Here is a 22,973-nt window from a genome sequence, read left to right as displayed (position 1 = left end):
CTAATGAGATGGATTGGCCAGGTGGCATCATTGATGGACTCAAGTGTGGCAGCGGTAGTGAGGTTGGCCCAGGACCGGACATTGTTTCGTTCTGCTGTGCATGGGGTCGCTCTGAGTCGGTTCCGACTCGATGGCACCTGACAACAACAACAACCAGGAAGACTTCCCTGACTACATCTGCCTACAGTGATCCCCTGCACTCCAGCCTTGCATTCCAAGCACTAGTGGGTTACCATGCCCACCATGTTTCAGAGACATAGATCATGTCCACCGTGAAATATAAGTACATCTGTCTGGTACAGTTTTTTCTCTGAGAGGTTCTTCATGGTCTATTTGCCTTTCTCAGAAAACCACACATTCCCAGAGGTCTTTATAGATACTCCGCTGTTCTGTAAGACGCTAGACACAGTGGAGTGGAGACCAAATAAACACTTGCTGAAGTAAATAGAGGCTGGAGGTGTGGGTAGTTGCTTTCCATTTGCTCAGCTCTGATTCCTATTTGGAACGAGGTTTACAGATGGGAGCTAACTCTCAGAGAGGTGATCAAGAACTGTAAGAGTGACTATCTGCAGGGAACTAAGAAGTTCACACACCCAGGAGCCATCCTCTGGGAGCACCAAGGCAGCTTGGTTAGAACACCTCAGAGGTCTTAGCTATCCAAAAAAGTCTCAAGAACCAGACCAAGGCCTCCCAATGGGATGAAAGCAGTAACTTCACTGGCACCCTGGCTGAGCTGGAAACAGTGTACTCAGGAAGCACCTATTAGCTAATGACCTGGGAGGAGCCTCTGAACTGTGTGTCTGGATGCACTTAACTCCGTCCAAAGGGGCATAATTGACTCATTTTCATGACATTGAAGGATGAACCATCAGTCAGCATGGCTGCTCATTATTTTTGCTGCTAACTGGGTGGCATAAATGGTTAAGTGCCCAACTACCAATTGTGGTTCAAACCCATCCAGAGGTACCTTGACAGAAAGTCCTAGTGATCTCCTTCTGAAAGATCAGCTGCCTTGACACCCCAGTGGAGCCGTTCTATTCTGCACACATGAGGGGGTCCCGAATAGCAAAGGATTTGATGGCAACTAAAAACAATGATTACAATGACCATATTATTGATTTAAAATCTAGGATGTTTTTAATAAACACAACAAAAATCTGGATGCTTCCCATTCAAAGGCATACAAGGACAATCCCATTTTTATTTCCTTCTATGAATGATCTATGGAGTCCTGGTGTGACATTGTGGGTTAATGCACTGGACTGCGAGGTTGGTTTGAACCACAAGTTGGTGGTTCAAACTCACCAGCCACTCTTTGGAAACCCTATACAGGGTTGCTGTAGGTTGGAACTAACTCCATGGCACTTAACAACCACAACTATGAATGATCTCATTGTTACAAAGACTTGAGGGGAAGTTCACCTCTTAAGAGAACTCCCAACAGGAATTCTCTTACATAATTCTCTTTTATTTAATCTCTTTTCTTTCTGTAAGTTCCTTCTTCCTTTTTTTTCCCCTGGGTCTTTCTACTTTGCCTTAGCGAGAACAAACATTCATATGTCCCCTGCCCCTCTTCCCTCTAGGGGGATCCTAGCGACCTTCACAGCCTCAAATCTCTAGCATCAAAGTAAACCTCTGCTTGATTTTCAGACCTCCCTTTTCAACTTTCCTGTACATCTTCACACAATTATTTCTCATGTGCTTCAAATTCATGAAATTACAATCAGGCCATTATCTTTCCTTATGCCCATGTCTCCTTTAAAAACACCTTGACCAATGACAAAGCCATCTCCTACCCTTTCTAATCATAAAGTCTTCCTCCCTCTCATCCACACTATGTTTTATTAGTCATCAATTAAATTATTTAAAGTCCTAAGCAGGCTGTGAATCTCTCCTCTTCAGGATCTTGCTGTTTCTGGCTTGGATAACTACAGTAGTCTGTAATTGGTTGCCTTTTGTGAAGTCTTTCCCCTACACTACACCCTTCCCATCCTAGGAGTCTGCAATGCCAACAGTAGAATGAATGACTGAACTAAATATAAATCTATTGGCAGCATTCTCTCACAAGAAAAACAGAAACATTTTTACACTTCTAGTACCTACAGGCTATATGCCAGATCCTTCCAAATCTAAACCAGCTATATTAGCTAACTTTAGCCACACCTGCATCAAAGGTTGATGACACCAAATTCCTGGACATTTCCTAACAATGCCAAAGTTTAAAAAGTCTAGGATATTGTACATTCTGTTCATTCTATCAAAAAGATGCAACTTTCTCCCAGTGAACTAACATTTAATCTTTTAAAATAACACAATAGTTTAAATATTCCTTTAAAAGACTATCCCAGTAGCTCAACAAGGCTTTATTGAATTGGAACTCTGTGCCAAACATGTAATTCCCTGTACAGAGTGAATCACACCTTTCTCCACGTTCCCTCATGGCAGAAGCCATGCCTCCATCACAGAACTGATTGTAAAGTGGACCAGTGCCCAACTCTGAAGAACTAGGTACTAAAAGGTTTTCAGTTTCTCTAAAGGAACTCTCATTTTGAGCTGACTCTGTAACTCTTTCATCCTGATGGGATGATTCCTCGATTGTAGTCTGCGGGGTGTCACATATGACCAATGGTTGTCTCATGAACCTAAATGTCTCATGAAGAAAATCTCCTTAAGGGATCTGGCAAGGATAATATATTAGTATATATTCAATGAGTGGCCTAGCCACTGATTCATTCAAAGTGCAAACCCCTAGGTTGGAATCATTGGGTCAATTTCTCTTTCTAGCATTAGATTATTTGCGTTCTCTCTTTTTTATCTGTCTTGCTGAAAGTGAAGAAAACTTGAAGCACTTATTGATGAAGATCAAAGGCTACGATATAGCCTGTAGTAAGGATTGCAATTCAATAAAGAGAAACCAAAAATCCTCACAACTGGACTAATAAGCAACATCATGATAAACAGAGAAAACATTCAAGCTGCTAAGGATTTAATTCTACTTAGATCCACAATGAAAAATGCTGTGAAAACAGTAATCAATAAGTCAAATGACATACTGCATTAGGTAAATCTACCTTCAAAAACCTCTTTAAAATGCTAAGGAAAAAAAAAAAAAAAAGATGTCACTCTGAGGACAAGAATGTGCCTAACCCAAACCATGCTATTTCAATCACCTTATATGCATGTGAAAGTTGGACAATAAATAGGGCAGACCAAGGAAAAATCGATGCATTTGAATTATGGTGATGGCAAAGAATATTAAATGCATCATGGACTACCAGATGAGTCAACAAATCTGTCTTGGAAAGAGTACTGCCAGAATGCTCCTAAGAAGCAAGAATGGTGAGGCTCTGTCTCACTTACTTTGGACATGTTGTCAGGAGGGACCAGTTGCTAGAGAAGGACAAAGTAGAGCTTTGGCAAAGTAGAGGGTCTATGAAAAAGAGGAAGTCCCTCCCTGAGATGGATTGACACAGTGACTCCACCAATGGGCTCAAACACAGCAACAATTGGAGGGTGGCACATGCCCAAGTAGTTTTTTGTTCTCTTTATGTAGATCACTATGAGATGGAACCTATCAAGCACAAAATCAATCTATATATCTATCTGTCTGTCTGTCTGCCCTGTCATCTAGCTCCGTGTTTCCCTCCTTCCATTGCTCCTCTTTTGGTACTTTATCTTTTTATAGAGATACAATCTTTCATCATAAAATATTCTATTTACTACACAAAAATCTTTGGGATCATACCATAGAGTCCTTTTTATTCACAGTAACAAAGCTTAAAGCCAACTTACTTTAACTAGAGCTTTCTTGATGACATTGCCAATATCTTGCCTCCACTCTGGAATGTCAGGATTGTGGTAATCCAGATTAGGAGAGAAAGACAAGAGCTGGGACTGGAAGTATTCTGCAAGGAAAGAGAGTGAGTACATGAGACTGGGAATGGGAACCGAGTAAGAGAGAGACAAGCCAGGGAGCCCCATAATCCTGTGCTTTCAGCTATAATTCCTTCATTGACTAGTTTCTCACCTTCTGAAAAACTATTGGAATTTGGTGATTAGAAATAGAATTGTTCTCCTACTGGTCTGGCTAGTTCTAAATCTTAAATCCTCATTCTCTACAAAGAGTATTATCTGAAATCAAATATAACTATGAAGCTCCCAAAGGAGGAGGTGTTTGCTACTGTGGATGGTATGATGCAGAACTGTCAAAATCCTTACCAAGATGGACTCAGTCGGAAGGCGGCCTTTTATCTTCTCCTTTCCTCCATTCATCTGTCCATTTTACTAAGCTTTTGCTGCTTGAAAGGATTAAAAAGTAGGCTGAAATAGCCACTGCGGTCAGGATGTGAGCAATCTTCTATTTCTTCGTCATGTGATGTGTCCACATGGTTGTCCTCACTTGAGAGAATTTATCAAGTGGAACATTTATAATCTGTGCATTGTTCTGCACACATGATACACTTCAATAACAAATGTTCACTTAACGTTTAGTTGTGGGTTTTTTGTTGTTGTTGTTGCTTTTTCCCCATATGCTTGATCAGGGAGCCTGAGCTTCAAGTTTGTAGAGACGTAGAAATAGGTCCTCACCAGGGGCCAGGTGAAAGAAATGTAGTCTGAATTCAGAGTTTTCACCCCTCAGAATAAGTTTCTAGAGAACCTGGCTATTGTAGCTCTTCCTAGGCACCTGGGGGAGTTTTTGTGAAATGAAGCTAAAGTACAATCAATTCCATTTAAGATAATTTTAATAATTCAGGAGGAGTCTTCATGATAGAGAACTTGACAGAGAACGGTGGCCTGATTTACCGTTTTCTGATTTGCTCCATCTATCTTATGTTCTTGGCCTTATTCTCAAACTTTTACAGTCATTGGTTTTGGAAAGTCCAGCAATCAAGAAAACACATCAGTTTTGTATTGTTTTGAGATGCCATTGAGTCAGTTCTGACTCACAGTGACCCTGTACAAAGTTTCCAAGGAACAACTGACGGGTTTGGACTGCCAACTTTGTAGATAGCTGTCCATTGCTTATCCAATAGTGCCACACCAGGACCCCAGTTACGTGTAGTTCATCTCATGATCTGGTCTGTGCATTCTGAAAGGTCAGTGACCAGGCCTTCTTAAGCTTTTAGAATGACTGGCTGTGTCCTCACCCAAAATGTGTTGTTGAAACCTCCATAGCCCATCAGATGTTGCTTCATCTATAAAGTCTTTCCAGCTTAGAATTTCTAAAGCCTAGGATACGTGTCTCTGACTAATGAGAACCCCAAACAGACTGTGGTTCAGGCACACCAGGAGGGACCAGAAATGCCTGTCTGTAACTTGCTCTCTTAGAACCTCAGTATCTCCATAGGAGCAGGATGGGTTACTTACATAATTTCCCCATGGCCTATAGAATTTACAAGGCTTGTCAGTGTTTGGTGCTGAGGGATGCAGGGTGGGATTGGATAGGCAGGAGGGGCACTTCAGGAAACTTTTCAGGGCTTACCATGAACTGCGATATCTTTTGTGTCCTGGATAAGGGCATTCCCAGCAGCTACCTGGACAGTGATGGTGTTGGATCCCTCTGCAGGGAATGTGAAGGAAATGCTGCTCTCCAGGGTGATGAGGGGCTACAAGTGAGAGACATAAAAACACCCATTTAGTCCTCTGTGCTGCCCATTCATTGTCACACTGTGGTGGGCTACATGATCCTATGAGTCTGGAAGTTATGCCACTGGAATTTCAAATATCAGCAGGGTCACTAATGGTAGGCAGGTTTCAGCAGAGCTTCCAGACTGAAACAGACTAGGAAGAAAGGCCTGGTGATCTGCCTCCAAAAATCAGTCAGTGGAAACTATGAATCCCAACAGAACATTGTCCAATATAATGCTAGAAGACGAACTCACTGGATTGGAAGGCACTCAACATACACAGTGGTTTCAACAATGGATTCAGAAGGCATATGGTCAGAAGGATGGCCCAGGACCAGACAATACTTCCTTCTGATGTGCATGCATCACCAGCAGTGAGAGCCAACTTGAAGAAAACTCAGAATAGTAAGTCTCTGTGAGGTACCAGATTTCCTTCCTTTCCTATAAACCTCAGGCTCCCAAAAATCTACACAGCATTTACATACTCCCCAGAGATCTTAACTTGAAACAATAAAAATAAAATAAAATAACTTTATACAGCTTCCTAAAACTGTGATTATACCCAGTATTCAGTGAGAATTTTAATATAACTGAAAAGCACTGTAAAATATTAGCCATGAGAGATCAAGAGAAGACTAGGTACCCTGGATTTTGTAAACGCTCCTGGTAGCACTCCTGAGGTGGAGCAGCTTTTGTCATCTGTTCCTGGTGGCCTTGGGGGTAGATCATTTCTCTTCTACACTAATATTACATATCACTTATGTTTTCATCCAGTATTCAATTGGACTGTGTTCCATTGGAAAGTGGTCCTATTTTATTAATTTCTGTCTCACTCACCTGTGGCACACTGCCTTGAATATATCAGAAAATATATTTAAGTTGGATGCACAGTCATATTCCTAACTTTTTGTTTTATTAGAGCTGTGTTTTCCATCAAAAGGCAATTTTAACTTTTTTTTTCTGAAAAAGTAGGAAAATATATAAGCATCTGTGATCCTTTAAAAATCTCTTTTCATTTCCTTCTTTCTGATCACTGTAACAGATACGGGGAACTCACATAATTATTCCCTTCCTGGGAATCAGGGTCTTTCTAAAAGCAGGTACTTATCAGAGAGAAGATGGTGTACACATCCTGATATTGAAGAGGCAGTACCCAGGGGTCATCTTAAGGCCCCTGCTCTCTCAAGTTCTCTGTGGTTGGGAAGTTAAGACATAACAAGATGAGGTTGATGTAAGGCATTGGTCATAAAAAGATGTTACAAATATAAATGAGCAGACACTTTCTCCCCTGGGTATCAGGATAACTAAAGGAAGAGAGACTAATGACTTGGCCAACTAGGGGCTTCACAGAGCTGCCTAGCTGGGAGTGGGTACAGCCTAATACCCTGCCTGTGGACTCTCATCTGGGCATGGGCCTGGGGCAAGGCACAGAACCCTGCGAAGGCTCAGGGGGGCTGCTTCCAGAGTTCTCATGATGATAAAACTGGAATTTTTTCTAACTCAGGATTTGCAACTAGGCCTCTGATAAAATAATCTGATTTCTTCTGCTTTAAAATTCCATGGCTCTCTTTTATGACACATTTGCTAAGAAGACCTTTTTAAAATGTTTAAAATGCAAAGATGTCACTTTGAGTACTAAGGCATGCCTGATCCAAGCCATGATATTTTCAATTGCCTCATATGTGTGTGAAAGCTGGACAATAAATTAAGGAAGACTGTAGAAGAATTGATGCCTGGGAGTTATGGTGTTGGTGAAAAATATTAAATATAGCATGGGATGGTAGAAGAACAAACCAATCTATCTTAGAAGTAGGATAGCCAGAACGTTCCAGAGAGGAGAAGATGGTGAAACTGTGTCTCATGTAATTTGAACACGCTATCAGGAAGGACTAATCCCTATAGAAAGACATCATGCATGACAGAGGGTCAGTAAAGAAGCCTCTCAATGAGCTGCATGGATACAGTGGAAGTACTAATGGACTCAAACACAGCAGTGATTCAGGATGGCACAGAACCATTGTGTTCTGTTGTACACGGTGTTGCTAAAATTGGGAGCTGGCTTGACGGCACCTAACAACAACATTTTATGGCCACGAGGATGGCTGGAGTTGGGTAAAATTGAAGATATTGCAATAAGTCTCTAGCACCCTTTTTTCTCTGTTTGCTAGATGAAAAAAGAGAAAGAGCTATGCCCCATCTCCTCACTAAGAGCTCTTAACTAAGAGCAAACCCGAGGGTTCATGTCTCCTTCCCCATACATATGGTTCTGTGATAATACCCACAAGAGTGAGGCCTTGTCCATTGGACAGTACATGAGGGGAAAAGAAATTCTGTCATGTACATCAATTCCAACGGGTCAACAGTGGCTGTTTCCAGTTCTGTACTGAGAAGGAATCTGAATTCAAGCTGAGTTCTGCATTGCAACATCTGCCAAGGAACCAGGGAGTAACAATATGCGTGGCAGAAGAGTTGTTATCTCTACTATAAAAAGACCTGACTTGAACTTGGCTCCACTATTATTTAATGAGTGATGGTGGACAAAGTGTGATCTCATTTTGGATGTGCCTCAATTTCTTTATCTTCCAAATGAAGGGTTTAGGTTAAAAGATCAGTAATTAGAATTCTATGTGGTTAATGAATGGCTTTCAGCTAACTTTTAGGTTCCTACTGGTCAGTCCATTAGGCCATATTTCTCAGGAGACTTTTAATTGGTGTATCAAGTCCGTTTTATTCTTTGATAGGAAAGTGAAATTCCTCTACACACCCAGCATATTGACCAAAATAAACTTTAAAATGACAATACTAACAATTGCTGAGGATACAGAGCGACTGGGACTCAGACATATTCAGTGAGAATATAAAATGGTACCATTTTAGCAAAAGTTCTTACAATTTCTTGTAAAATGAAATTACATTAACTTATGACTCAGCATTTCTAATCTTAGGAGTTTGCTAAAGATAAAAGAAAGTGTGTACATACACACATATACACACACAACTGTTCACAGCAACTTATTCGTGACAGCTGAAAATTGGAAACAGTTCAGGAATTCATCAATAGGAAAACTGAAGAAACAAACTATCGTACAATTATACAATGAAAATACTAGTCAGCAATATATACGAGTAAATGTCTTGGTGTGGCGCTGTGGTCTAATGTGGCAGACTACAAAGTCATTTGAACAGCAAGGTCGGCGGTTCAAGCTCACCAGCCACTCCTCAGAAACCCTATACAGGGTCGCTATGAGTCGGAACTGACTTGACAACACTTCACAACAACAACACTGATATCCACAACAGTATTTATTCATATACATTGCTGTACATAGGGATTTTAAAACTATGAGAAGGGAAAGAAGCTTTACACAAAAGAATTCATACTTACGATTACATTTTTATGAAATTTTCAAATAGTAAGTCTAATCTGTGGTGTAAAAAAAAATAGAACATTGGTTGCTTCCGGGGATTTCGGCAAGGGATTTACTGAGATGGTACTAGAGAGAACTTTTGGGTGCTATAGTCTATTCACTATAAAAATACTGTTTTTATAGGAGTTTGGGTTACACAGGTATATGTATTTGTCAAATCCCAGCAAATACATTACATTTTTGAATTTCATAGTTGATACACTTTATATCCCTTAAAAAAGAAACTATAAGTATTTTAATCTAGTTTATGATTTGTAAGCCAGAACATTTAGTACAATGTTTATAACGATCTAAAATGTACTTTTGAAAGGAATAAAATAATTAAGTTAGTCTTTTGAAAGGAATAAAATAATTAAATTAGGTAAAGGGATACACATGTGATGAAACAAGCACAGTAAATGTTAGTGGTCGACTCGAAGTGGTGGGCATATGAAGCTTCACTGTAAAACTTGTTAATCTTTAGTGTAAATTCGAAGTTTTTCATAATAAAATATTTGGAGAAAAACAAAATCAGAAAATGAACAATCAAGACCCTGTTTTTCCTCTGGACTCCCTGAATGTTTCTCTCTGACAATAACTAGCCTACAGCACCTTTTTCTTCAATTTGTTGCTCTCTGTGTTCTCTCATCTCTTCGGACTTTTCACCATCAGGCAATCACTCTAGTCACAATTGATGGTGACTCTCTTAAGGGAACTTTCACTAATTCTGTCATTTCCTTTAGTTCGCAATATTCTGCTTAGCCTCCTCTTTCCCCACACATTCTCCTCCTAAGAATTGGGTGGTTGATGTGGTGCCTACCAATAGCGTCTCTATAGAGAAAGGAGTGAAAATCCTCCTGTCCCTGCAGATAAGGACCATCTTTCATATGATGACTTCCTAGGAGGCCCAGGGGTTCAGTCTGGTCCAGGACTGCAGGACAAGAGGAATGCCTTCTACAATGGAAGGAAGTATGCCACCCACCAGTCAGCCAGGGCACCAAGCAATAGAAAACATGCTTCCTGAGTGGGACCACAGGGAGTCCAGCTTGGAGGCACAGAGTTGATGGTGAGGGAAATAAAGGTGCTAACTTTGTTTTCATTTTTCATCAGCTGTTATGGAATCATGTACGATTTCTCTGTCCTCACAAAACTGGAACACTTGACAAGATTCTGGAATGCGTCAACCACCAATGCCTGGTGCCCGATGTGACATTAAAACCAGGATAAGGTTCATTTACTCAAATCTATTAGAAAAGCAGATTCATTTATTAAGGCAGGCCTCTGTTAATCCCAGCAAATTGGCCTTTCAGAGTCCTTCAAATCCAATAGGCAGCCAAGGCACTCTTCTGCCTCTGTGTTTTGTCCAAGCTGCAGGGCCAGCCCCACAGCAAAACCCACCAGAATGCTAGTTCATCCTCTGCAGAGCGTGTGGACTGCCTCCCTCCCCACTGAGAATCCCTCATGTGCGACAGTTCACATATTATCCACTGCGCCCAGCAGGAAAATGACAAACCTCTGAGTCACTATTTAGTTATGAGATTTCCACTTGACTAATGGAATAGGGAGCTGCAGAGAAACCTCGGGATGCACTTTCCCTGACGCAGCAAGCCAGGTTAATGCTGGATATGGTCACAATCTCCCTAATGTTAACAGTATACCCTGATAAAAGCTGCCATTTCCAAATTGGACAGATCATACAATCACTATGCTTGCCTCACTTCAAATTTTCAGCAGATTGCCTGTGAAAACTGCTTATCATATGAAGTGGAAAACACAAAATAGAGACTAGTGCATATACTATGTTTAGAGCTAAGTTTAAAAAAAAAAAAAATGTTTTAAATTTTCCAAAAAAGCCGGAAAGAAATAAAGCAAAATAGTATCCATAGTTGTGTTAGGACTCTGGAATTAATGTGAAAATTCAGAGTTAGATTTAAAAATGAATACTGAAGGATACAAGTTCACACACATCTACCCAATTTAAAGGGGTCTTAAGTAGCAGATTTGTCTAATGTACTATGTCCTTGGATTTCTTGCTTTGCTGCTTCAATGAGTGTTGATTGTAGAGACAAGTAAATGAAGTCTTTGACAACTTCAATATTTTCTCCATTTACCATAATGTTATTTATTACTCTAGTTGTGAGAGGTTTTGTGTATTTACATTGCGGCGCAATCCATACTGAAAGCTGTGGTCTTTGATCTTCATCAATAAGTATTTCAATCCTCTTCAATTCCAGTAAGCAAGGTTGTGTCATCTACATTTCACAGGTTATTAATAAGTCTTCCTCTAATCCTAATGCCACATTTTTCTTCATATGATCCATCTTCTCAGATTATTTACTTGGCATACAGATTGAATAAATATGGTGAACGAATACAACCCTGGCCCACACCTTTACTCATTTTAAACCATTCATTATCCCCTTGTTCTGTTTTCAGAACAGCCTCTTGGTCTATGTACAGGTTCATCATGAACACAATCAAGTGTTCTGGAATATCCATTCTTTGAAATATTATCCAGAACTTGTCCTGATCCACAGAGTCAAAAGCCTTTGCATAGTCAATAAAGCACAGGTAACCATCTTTCTAGCATTTTCTGCTTTTAGTAAAGCTCTATTTGATGTCAGCAATTATATCCCTCATTCCATGTCCTCTTCTAAATCTGGCTTGGATTTCGGCAGTTCCCTGTTGATGTACTGTTACAGCCACTTTTGAACTACCTTCAGCTAAATTTTATTTGCATGTGATAGCCATGAAATTATTTGATAATTTCCACATTCATTGGGTCACCTTTTTTTAGAATGGGCACAAATATGGATCTCTTGGCCAGTGTTTCCCAAATCTGGGAATAGATGAGCGAACACTTCAGTGCTGCTTTAGTTTATTGGAAGACTTTAGTTTGTATTCTGTCGATTCCTGGAGGCTTGTTCTTTGACAATGCTTTCAGTGAAGGTTGGGCTTCTTCCTTCAGTACTGCTGGCTATAGATCATATACTACCTCTTGAAATGGCTGAATATCAATTTTTTGTTGTTGTTGTTACAGTGACTGTGTATTCCTTTCATCATCTTTTGATGCTTTCTACATCCTTTCATATTTTGCCCATAGAATCCTTCAAAACTGCAAGTCAAGGATTGAATTTTTCTTCAGTTCTTTCAGCTTAAAAAATGCTGAGTCTGTTCTTATTCCCTTTTGGTTTTCTAAATCCAGATCTTTGCACATTTCCTTACAATATTTGGTTTTGTCTTAAGCTTCCCTTTGGAAATTTTCTGTTTAGCTCTTTTACTTCCTCATTTCTTCCAGCCACTTTAATTTCACTACAATTAAGAACAAGTTTCAGAGTCTCTTCTGACATCCATTTTGGTCTTTCTTTCTTTCCTGTCTTTTAAGTGATCTTTTGCTATCTTCCTCAATGATGTTCTTGATGGCATCTCACAACTCCTCTGGTCTTCAGTCATTAGTGTCCAATGCATCAAATCTATTCTTGATATGACTTCTAAATATAGGGTGGGATATGTTCAAGGTTACATTTTGCCTCTTGTGGACTTGTTTTCATTTTCTTCAGCTTCAGCCAGCACTTGTGCATGAGTAATTGATGGTGCGTTCCACAGTTGACCCTGATCTTGTTTAGGCTGATGATATTGGGATTTTCCACAATCTTCTCACAGATGTAGTCAATTTAATTCCTGTGTATTCCATTTGGTGGGTTCCATGTATATAGTCACTTTTTATGTTGTTCTAGAAAGGTTTTTGCAATGAATAAAATTATTGGTACAGCAAAATTCTATCATGCTATCTCCAGCATCACTGGACCAATAAACAACATTCTTGTCAACAGAGAAAAGACTGAAGTTGTCAAGAACTTCAGTTTTCTTGCATCAACTATCAACAGTCACGGAAGCAGCAGTCAAGAAATGAAATGACATACTGAGTTAGGCAAATCTGCTGCACATACTCAAGTTAGGCAAATTGAAGCTGTTGAAGAGTAAAGATGTCAGCTTGAAGACTAATGTGCACCTGACCCAAGCCATGGTATTTTCAGTAACCTCATATGCACATGAAAGCTGGGCAGTGAATAAGGAAGATCGTAGAAGAATTGATGCATTTGAGTTATGGTGTTGGAGGAGAATATTGAAAGTGCCATGGGCTGCCAATAGATCTGTTTTGGAAGAAGTGAAGCCAGAGTGCTCATCGGAGGCCAAGATGGTCAAACTTTGTCTCTCATACTTTGGACACATTGTCAGGAGGGACCAGTTACTGGAGAAGGGTATCATGTTTGGTAAGGTGGAGGGTCAGAGAAAAAGAGGAAGACCCCCAATGAGATGGATTGGCCAAGTGGCAGCATCAATGGACTCAAGCATGGCAACAGTAGTGAGGTTGGCCCAGGATCAGGCAGTGTTTCGTTCTGCTGTGTATAAGGTCGCTATGGGTCGGTACCGACTCGATGGCACCTAACAACAACAACATCTCCAGAATCATTTTTATCACCAACATCAAATTTTCCAACTACTGAACTTTCCTCTTTGTTTCCAACCATTGCATTCAATCACCAGCAATTATCAATACATCTTGATTACATGCTTGATAAATTTCAGAGTGAAGAAGTTGGTAAAATTCTTCAATTTCCTCATCTCTGGCTTCAGTGGCTGGTGCATAAATTTGAGTATTAGTTAAGGAGCTCCGGTAGCGTAGTGGTCATGAATCACCTGCTAACCTCAAGGTTAGCAGTTGAAAACTACCAGCGGTTCCAAGGGATGCTCCCATAAAGATTTACAGCCTGGAAAACCCTATGCAGGTGTGGAACTGACCCCATGGCGTACCACCACAGTATTAACTGCTCTTCCTTGTAGTCATATGGCTCTTATGTAGTTTAAGATAGATCTTGAAATGTTCTTTTTGAACATGAATGTGAGACCATTGACTTTCTATTTGTTGTTCCCAGTATAGTACACCATATGACAGTCTGATTCAAAATGGTCAATACTAGTCAATCTCAGCTCACTAATGCTTAATATATTGATCTCTATGTGATCCATGTCATTTTGGACAACTTCCAATTTTCCTAGATTCATACTTCACACATTCCTTGCTGTGATTATTAATGGTTACTTTCAGCTGTTTCTTCTCATTTTGAGTTGTGTACCATCAACAAATGAAGGTTCATTCATGTCATCATGGTCAACTGTACTTTGAGGTAATATCGCTTCCCAAGTTGTATTTCTGAGTTTCTCCCAACCTGAGGGACTCATGTTCAGGCCCTATATATGACAATATTCTGGTGCTACTGATAACGTCTTCATCTTCTGACACTAGATCTGACAATGTTCTACTGCTCTTCATAAGGTTTTCAGGGGCTAAACATTCTAAAGTAGTCTGTCCCTCCTTCTTCTTGTCTGTCTTAGTCTGGAAGTTCTGCTGAAACCTGTCCACCAGAGGTGGCCCTGCAGGTATTTAACATACCGGTGCCACAGCTTCCAGCATCACAGCAACACTTAAGCCAATGCAGTACCAGAAACTACAGACGAGAAGTAGGGCTACAAAGAAGAGCCAATTAATTCTAATTGAAAGGTTGATTTCATTCAACTATCTGGATGAATTTGTTTCATTTACTTAGTCCTAAAACCTACACACACACATATATACCAACACTACTTCCCAAGGTTATCAGCAGAAGTGTTTCCTTTGTAAAATGGAATCATATCTCCTTTACCAGTAATGTTCTGAAGATGAAATGAACTCGTCTAAATGAAGAACCTGGTGCAAAGACAGTACTAGGAATAAGTGATCAAAATTAGCAATACACAGAAGTTGCTCTGCCCTCTCCTTTTACGTGTCAGTTTTCCAGGCAAATGAAACCAAACATAAAATCAGAGCATTCACCATGACACCCAAAATCATCTACTCATTTGCCAGTCAAATATGAAGAAGCTTCAAAAAGCTCATGGGAAATTGGAACTACAAAATAATGGAATTTTAACTTGAACTTTTTTAAGTCCCCCAGTATACCTTGTTGTTGTTAGGTGCCCTGGAGTTGGTTCTGATTCAGAGCCACCCGGTATAGCATTTCCAAGGAGTTGCTGGTGGGTTTCAACTGCCAACCTCATGGTTAGTAGTCCAATGCTTATCCTTTAGCACCACACGAGGACTCCTGGTATATCTGTTGTTAAGTGCCGTCCAGTCAGTATTGACGCATAGCAACCCTGTATAGGGTTTCAAACCTGGTGAGTTTGAACTGCTTACCTTGAGGTTCAAACCAACCTTGCAGTCTAGTGTTTACCCTACAGTGCCACACCAGAACTCTTTGTATATGTAGTAACTGAAAAAATCCAAGATTACAACAAAATATGGAACAAATTCATAGAACAAAGAAAAGTGTAGAATAAAGATTAGAGGACAAGGAACCCCTAGATTTGTGTGTTTTATCATAATACTCTTTCTCCTTGGTGAATAACTGAACTTTATTAAAATAATGAACTAAGCAGATTGAGAACCAAGTATGTTGGTCCATATCTTCCCTAAGTTTCCCTATCGCCAGCATAAAGGAGCTGATGGTGCAGTGATTTTATGTCTTCAGCTGCTATCATAAAGGCCAGCAGTTCAAACCTACCAACTTCTGTACAGAAGAAAGATTTGGCACTCTACTTCAGCAAAGAGTTATAGCCTTGGAAACTCTATGGGATAGTTTGGCCCAGTTCTAACAGAGTCCTATAGAGTCAGGATTGACTTGATGTCAGTGGATTTTGGGGGGTGGGTATTTCCTGCCCCGCTTCCCGCTATGTCCCTTTCACCAACCAATCAGTAAGCTCCGAACCTTGGTGCTATTGCCGAACCACCAGAAATAGGTAAGGGTGCCCAGTTGACTGGGCCACACGACTGCACTGATGTTGACCTCCTTATTTCTTATAGCGACAAATGGAATTCGGAGATGAACATGCTCCACGGGACCTATGGGGACAGAATAACAACGTCAGTGTTTATATTCCTGGAATGAGCCGTCAAACATTATCACAGTCTCAGATTCCCAATGTCTGTTATAATCACCTGTAATAAATCAAGGGTAATAGACTTGCAAATGTTGGGAGGGGGGAGGTGTGTGTGTGTGTGTGTGTGTGTGTGTGTGTGTGTGTGTGTGTACTTGAATTAAGCTGTGTGTTTAATCGGGAACTCAGATCAGGCTTCACCTTTATGAGTGACATCAGAATTCAATTTGCGTCTGATGAACCCAACCAAGACTGTTTATGAAGCTCCATTCCAAGAACAAAGTGAGTTGACTAGACACTTAGCCAAGACATGGGAAGATAAACAGCAGTTTATTTCCTTTCTGATGATTAGCCTGTATTGTGATTTGGGGTCAACACATTGTATGGCGTGCTCGTCCATTATCCTCAATTCTTAATTGGTTTTCATCTTCTTCAACAAATGGCCATTGTGTCTTGTCATCTACAGAACATGGGGGGGTGTCATTCAGAAGCCAGAAAGGCTGTTTCCCAAAATGGAAAAGCACATCTCCCCAAATTGGAAGAGAAACAAATGCAAAGTTCCAAATACTAAGAAAGCCGTTTGGGAAAGGGTGACCACATTTCATCTTTTAAAACCAGTATAAGCCAGCACTATGTTCTAAACTAGCAGGTAAGAGACCATGCACATGTGTACCCCATACAGAATACACAGAATACATGAGGCTTTTACTTCATTACCAGAATAAAATGAGAAGAGGAAAATACTGATGGGGAAAAGCTTGTGTATTGTAATTGTTGTTAAATGCAGTTGAATCGGTTCTGAACCATAATGATCCTTCATAGGGTTTCTGAGGAGCAGGTGGTGCGTTTGAACTGCTGGCCTTGTGGTTCTCAGTCCAGTGCTGATGCTATAGCACCATACCATTTCTTCATTTATCAGGATATTATTGAATGGTTCCGTGGTGAAGATTTTAGACATTGGCACTCATATTTTTTTTTTTTTAACTCTGTGAGATTTCTTTTTAACCTTCGTCTTCTTTTCCCTTTTCCCTCCCCTCACACCTTCCTGCTCTTTTCCTTTTTATCCTTGCTTTTCCCCTCCATTCCACCTTTCCTTATAGCCTTCCTTCTTAAGTAAATCCAAATAAAATACTTTATCTCTTCACACTCTATAAAACACATCTTCCTGATTTTCACCAATTTGTTTTGATGAGTGAAGGTGACTGAGGAGACTTCTCCATGAAGCTAAGCTCTAAATAAGACATGGGAAGATGTCTAAACAGACATCTCTTTTGCCTCAAGTTCTTCTCTTGGGTAGAACACTTTTTAGGATACTGTTATTGTTGTAAGGTACCATCGAGTCAGTTCTGACTCAGAGTAAGCCAATATGGGGTTTCCAAGGAGTAGCTGGTGAGTTTGAATCGCCAACCATGTGGTTAGCAGTCCAGTGCTTATCCAACAGCCCCACACCAGGACAATAGCCTTTACTATTTGCATCCTTGGTCATTTCCGAGAGAGTTCAATTTAAAGATAAGAACATAGATGGATCCCTTCCATGCCAACGTCCCATCCTTTTCTTTTATAGACTTTCAATCCCAAACAGACTATTATCCTGTCTTAAAAATGAGACAACAGTTGTTCTGACTTTCTAAGACTCATGAGAATATATGAAAATGCTGTGACATGGTAAAAGTATGATAGAATCAGAGATCACTGTTGGTAGTTGCTGTCGAGTCAAGCCAACTCTTAGCGACCCTAAGCACAACAGAAAGAAACACTGCCCCGTCCTGGGTTGTTATGCTTAAGCCCATTGCTGCTGCCATTTGTCAGTCCATATCACTGGGGGAGTCTCCTCTTGGTAAAGTGACCCTTCACTTTACCAAGCATGATGTTCTTTCTTCAGGGACTGGTTCCTCCTGATAACACACCTGTAGCATGAGAGATGAAGTCTTGTCATCCTGGCCTCCAAGGAGCATTCTGGCTGCACTTCTTCCAACACAGATTGGTTTGTTCTTAAGGCAGTCCATGGCACTTTTAATATTCTTTTCTAACACCATAACTCAAATGAATAAATTCTTCTATGGTCTTATTTATTGTCCAATTTCACACGCATATAAGGCTACTGAAAGCACCGTGACTTCAGGCAGCACACCAGAGTCTTCCAACTGACATCTTTGCTCTTGAATACTTTACAGAAATTTTGTGTGGCAAATTTGTCTAATGCAATACGTCTTTTGATTTCTTGGCTGTGCTTCCATGAGTGCTGATAGGGGGTCCAAGCAAAATGAACTCTTTGACAACTTCAATCTTTTCTCCATTCATCATGATATTAGTTAATTAATGGTCCAGTGGTAAGGATTTTAGACATTCACACTATTTATATCATTGTTTCTGTCTGCTTTCAGGTAAAAGTTCCTTTAAGGCCAATGGACATTTTTCTGAGTTCTCATTTAACAAATTCCATGCCATTGCTAATTTTATAATGGGGAAAGAAGGTTTTTTTTTTGAGAAAGGGTCTGCTCTTTGGGTGGGGATACCGGACAGATCTAAGGAGCTCTTGTAGCGTAGTGAATTACGAACTGAGCTGCTAACCACAAGGTCAGCAGTTCGAATCTACTAGCCGCTCTGCAGGAGAAAGATGCGGTGTTCTGCTCCCATAATGATTTACAGGCTTGAAAACCCTATATAGGGCCGCTATGAGTTAGAACTGACTCCACGGTATTCCACCACCAGCCAGATCCACTTAGTCTGGTCCAAACTGTACTTTTTAAAATATTCAACAAGTGCTCAAGAATCTATGTATGGATTGCCGAAAATGATTCTTGTCTCTACAGCCCTCTGACCTGGTCCCAGACATGATACTTCAAGATTGTTTTCCAGCATACAATTTCAAATTTGTCACTGAGATGTACATTTGGGAGTAAGTTCAATGATTTTAAATAGGGAAGTCAGTTAAATTATTTTTGCATGGTTTACCCACTTGGCTGCTTGAAAGAGTAAAAGAGCACACGGTGAGAGAAAACAGAATACATTTATTGCTGTTTTTACTGATTTTTATTACTTTTTCTCTTTATTGCCTGTGTTTTACTGATTCAATGGGAAGAATGTAGACCCTGGGAAGGGCTCCCTGGCTAGATGAGGCCCTAGGAGGGTGATGAGGAGCTTCACTTCTTCAGATGACACCTCAGAGCCGTTCCCTAATGCCCACAGACTGTCCTCTCCATTTGCCCCCCTACTAAAAGGGGCCCCTTTTAGCCTCAAAAGGGGTATTGAGGGTGTAGTAGGCTATGTGTGGGCTGTTAACTGTAAGGTCGGCGGCCCAAAGCCACCAACCACTCTGTGGGAGAAAGATGAGGGGGCCTGCCGCTGTAAAGACTGCAGTCTGGGAAACCCTTAGAAAGCAGATCTGTGCCATCTTAGAGGGTAGCTATGAGTTGGAATCAACTCGATGGCAGTGAAATTCATCCCCCAAATCTCTCCTCCAAAAGGCATAAAACCCATCCCCCATGTCCGCTCAGAGAAATCCTAATTTTTCGACTTAACGATACAGACTTGACTTGTGGCCCTGGGAATTCTCCTTTGTTTTATGTTACTCTGGGACGTTGGCTGAACCAGGGCTACCATCGTCACGTACTTTGTTGCCCCACAAGAGAAATGGAGGTCTCCTCTTCCTAAACTAATGCCAAGCACAAATGGGACACAGCTTTCCTGAGGAAGGCCATCTGTGAACAGAGGCATATTTATTTCAGGGTCTGCAGAAGCAGGTTTGGAAGAATGGTATGTGGCAGCTTTTGAGGGCAAAGACCCAGAGCCAGAGTTCTCAGCTAGCTTCAGCCTGGAGACAAACTATGAGAAAGGAAAATGAGAGGGGTTTAGACCAGAAGACAGCAAACTCCTGAAATCTTCACTGTCCAACAGAGCCCCTTCTGATACAAATCTAATAATCTGTGCGAGATTGCTTATTATGGGCAGCTAACAACTACTTTTGTTAGCTAATGGCCCAAGGTGAGGCCAAGAGCAGTTTCCCACTATCATAACTGTCTGGTAAATGCAGCCATGATTGATTTGGAGGGAATTATGAGCACGATAAAAGTTTCAAGGAACATTTCCTCCTTCATGCACATAATCCTCAGTATAAACCAGTTCCTCTGTTGTGTTATTTTATAAATATATATATATTGTCACTAAGACACATTGGTCTTCATGCCTTGCAGTTGGCAGAAGCAGGGGCATGTTCTTGGAACAGGAGAAAGTAAAGTTCCTTTTCTTTCACTGTCTTCATTTTCAAATGCAGCAGAAATGTCAGAGAATAAGCTCACAGGAAGTATTTAGCAATCATTACTGTAATTGGTAATAGTCATCACGTGGACAAGCTTATGCTAAGCCGCATTGTAAGCGCGGTTCAGGAATGAGTCAGTACAGCAGACCTGAAAGGTCTATAGGCAAGGTTGGCCTCTGGCTGGTGGCTGAGAACTTGGCCCTCAGTGTTGCCTGTCAACAGTTAACTGAAGGGCTAACAGATAAAGTTGATTCACTGGGGCTAGATGGTTTGTACAGATTCTAAAGATTCCTTCCGGGAACCATTCTAAATTATGGTACATGCTACGCAGAGGATACCCATGTGATTAGTACAGATTCTAAGGGTCCCTTCCAGGAACATTATAAGTTATGGTACATGCCAAGCAGAGGATGCCTATGTGACCAGCTTCTAATAAAACAGACAAACAGAACAACAAAAACATGGACACTGTTGAGTCTCAAATGTACTACCCTGGTAGACAACATTTCATATGTGTCTTTACAATCTGGTGCTGGAGTAATTCAGCATGTCCTGTGTGGCTTCATGGGAAAGGACTCTAAGAGGCTTGTGTCTGGTTTCCTCTAGACTTCAAAGTCCATGTGCCTTTTTCCTTTGCTGATCTTGCGCTGAACCTTTATGCTATTGCATTCGTCATGAGTACAGATGTATTCTCCGACCTATGAGTCGGTGAATCTCTGAACCCAGTAGTTCACCAAACCTAGGAGTGGTCTTCGAGACCACTGACATGCACACACATTAACCAGTTCAATCCTCACAGCATCTCTGGAAGCAAAAATAGTAAAATGAGGAATCAGAGATTTGCAAACCTGAAGAAAGTTGACCACTATTAAACATTTAGCAAAGTGTATGTTCAGAATTCAAACGCATGTCTACATTGCTCTAAACCCTGTACTCATGAACACCTTGCCCAGTGCCCATGCGGGTGCCTGACTGGACTGCTGGCACTGAATGATTTTAATGGATGCGGTGCTGTAATCACCCACCTACAGCAGCACTCCCCTCCCTGCACCTGAATGTAAACTCAACAAGGACAAACCATGGCTGCAGTATTGTTTCTCTGATGCTTACCTTGCCCATACTAAGAGCTCAACAAATGTTTTTGAATAAATGAGTGAATAGATAAGCTCTAGATGTCTTAATTATGTTTTCTATTTATTGTTTCAAAGCCCTGAAAGACAAGGTTGCAGCCAGAATTGAGCCATTTTGTAACTGGAGTTCAGAAAGAGCCAGATGAAAGAAAAGTAAGCGATCTCTTGGTCGGTAGCCTGCACAAATGACGTATATAGTCCAGGATTCCCCCATGCATGTCCCCTACTGCCATTGATTCTCACACCACTGCATGCCCAGAGAGCTAGGAGATGCTTACTGTTTGCAGGGACCTCTTCCATGGGGAGCTGATGTCACTGAGTTATCTACAGGGCATCTGCTCCTTGTATTCACTTCTGTTGTTGTTATGAAGTGACTCATAATGAACCTGTACAGTGCTACCCCATGAGTTAGGACTTAAGCCTTTTCAAAAATGGATCATTTTCACCCGAAAGCCATTATGGGGACTCCTGGTGTGGTACGGAAGGATAAGCACTGGACTGTGAACCATAAAGTTGGCAGTTCAAACTTACCAGTTGCTCTTTGGAAACCCTATACAGGGTCACTAAGATTCAAAACCAACCAGACAGCACTCAACAACAACAACAACAACAAGTAAGACCCAGAGAAGTCCTTAGACCCTTGAGTGTCACTCACAGAGGGGTATTCTAATTCAGTGCTGTTAAGTCGTTCCCTACTCATGGCACCTGCATGCAAAATGCACTGAAATGCTGAGTGACTGTTGTCAGTCTCAGGATTGGGTGCACACTAGGCCACTATGATACATATACAGAATTTACACTGGCTAATTTTCAGACATAGATAATCAGGATTTTCTTTCTAGTCTGTCTCAGTCTGGAAGCTCCACTGAAATCTATTCAACAGCCTAGTAACAATCAAACTTCCAGTGAGAGACAAGTAGTCGTTGTGTATAAGGTATATTGGCAGAGAATCAAATCTAAGTGCCCAAATATGTAAGGCAAGAATTCTACTATGACCTACCAGTGTCCTCAGTAGAGGTGTAGGAACCCACTATTAGCCCCAGAATCAGGATTTCTTGATCCAACATCCAAAACCCACTACAACCTACTGCCATTGAGGAGATTCCAATTCCTAGCAACCATACACAGGGTTTCTGAAACTGTAAATCTTTACAGAAGCACACAGTATCATCTTACTCCGGTGGAACAGCTGGTGGGTTTGAATGCTGATCTTGTGGTTATCAGCCCAGCACCTGACACACAGCGCATATTTGCTTCCATTTAAATGAATCAAGTCCCAGATAGCAAATATAAAAAAATGCATCCAGTATAATCAAAATATTTCTGAGCATCAGCTGTTGTTCTGGTTTGTGCCAAGCAACAACCAATCACTGAAATAGATTCCACGGCAAAATATATATATACGAAAAATAATAATGGAGATTTTAGAATTGTTGCTAGCAGAAATGAACTGGCCATAACATGGAATATAAGATTTGAGTTCTTTTGTGTGCTTAGTTCTACATTTTCAAAATCTAAACATGTGTTTCTTTAATTCTTCTCTTTTTCTTCCAGCAGAGAGAACAGTTTCCTTTGA

At 40.7% G+C, this 22,973-nt stretch overlaps 1 protein-coding gene across 1 annotated transcript in view; it reads right to left on the bottom strand.

The window, feature by feature from the left end:
• Positions 1–22,973, bottom strand: part of SORCS3 (sortilin-related VPS10 domain containing receptor 3) — an 863,487-nt gene that overhangs the window by 15,815 nt on the left and 824,699 nt on the right. Inside the window, exons 20-22 of the mRNA XM_006831323.1 lie at positions 15,841–15,974; positions 5,483–5,606; positions 3,793–3,905 (exon numbers count right to left, since the gene is read on the bottom strand). Of these exons, the coding sequence (XP_006831386.1) occupies positions 3,793–3,905; positions 5,483–5,606; positions 15,841–15,974 (371 nt within the window). The remainder of the gene's footprint in view (positions 1–3,792; positions 3,906–5,482; positions 5,607–15,840; positions 15,975–22,973) is intronic.

Source organism: Chrysochloris asiatica, unplaced genomic scaffold, assembly GCF_000296735.1.
Source record: "Chrysochloris asiatica unplaced genomic scaffold, ChrAsi1.0 scaffold00003, whole genome shotgun sequence".
Classification (NCBI taxonomy): Eukaryota; Metazoa; Chordata; class Mammalia; order Afrosoricida; family Chrysochloridae; genus Chrysochloris; species Chrysochloris asiatica.
Note: the sequence above shows the minus strand (reverse complement) of the source record. Positions and strands in the feature narration are given on the sequence as shown.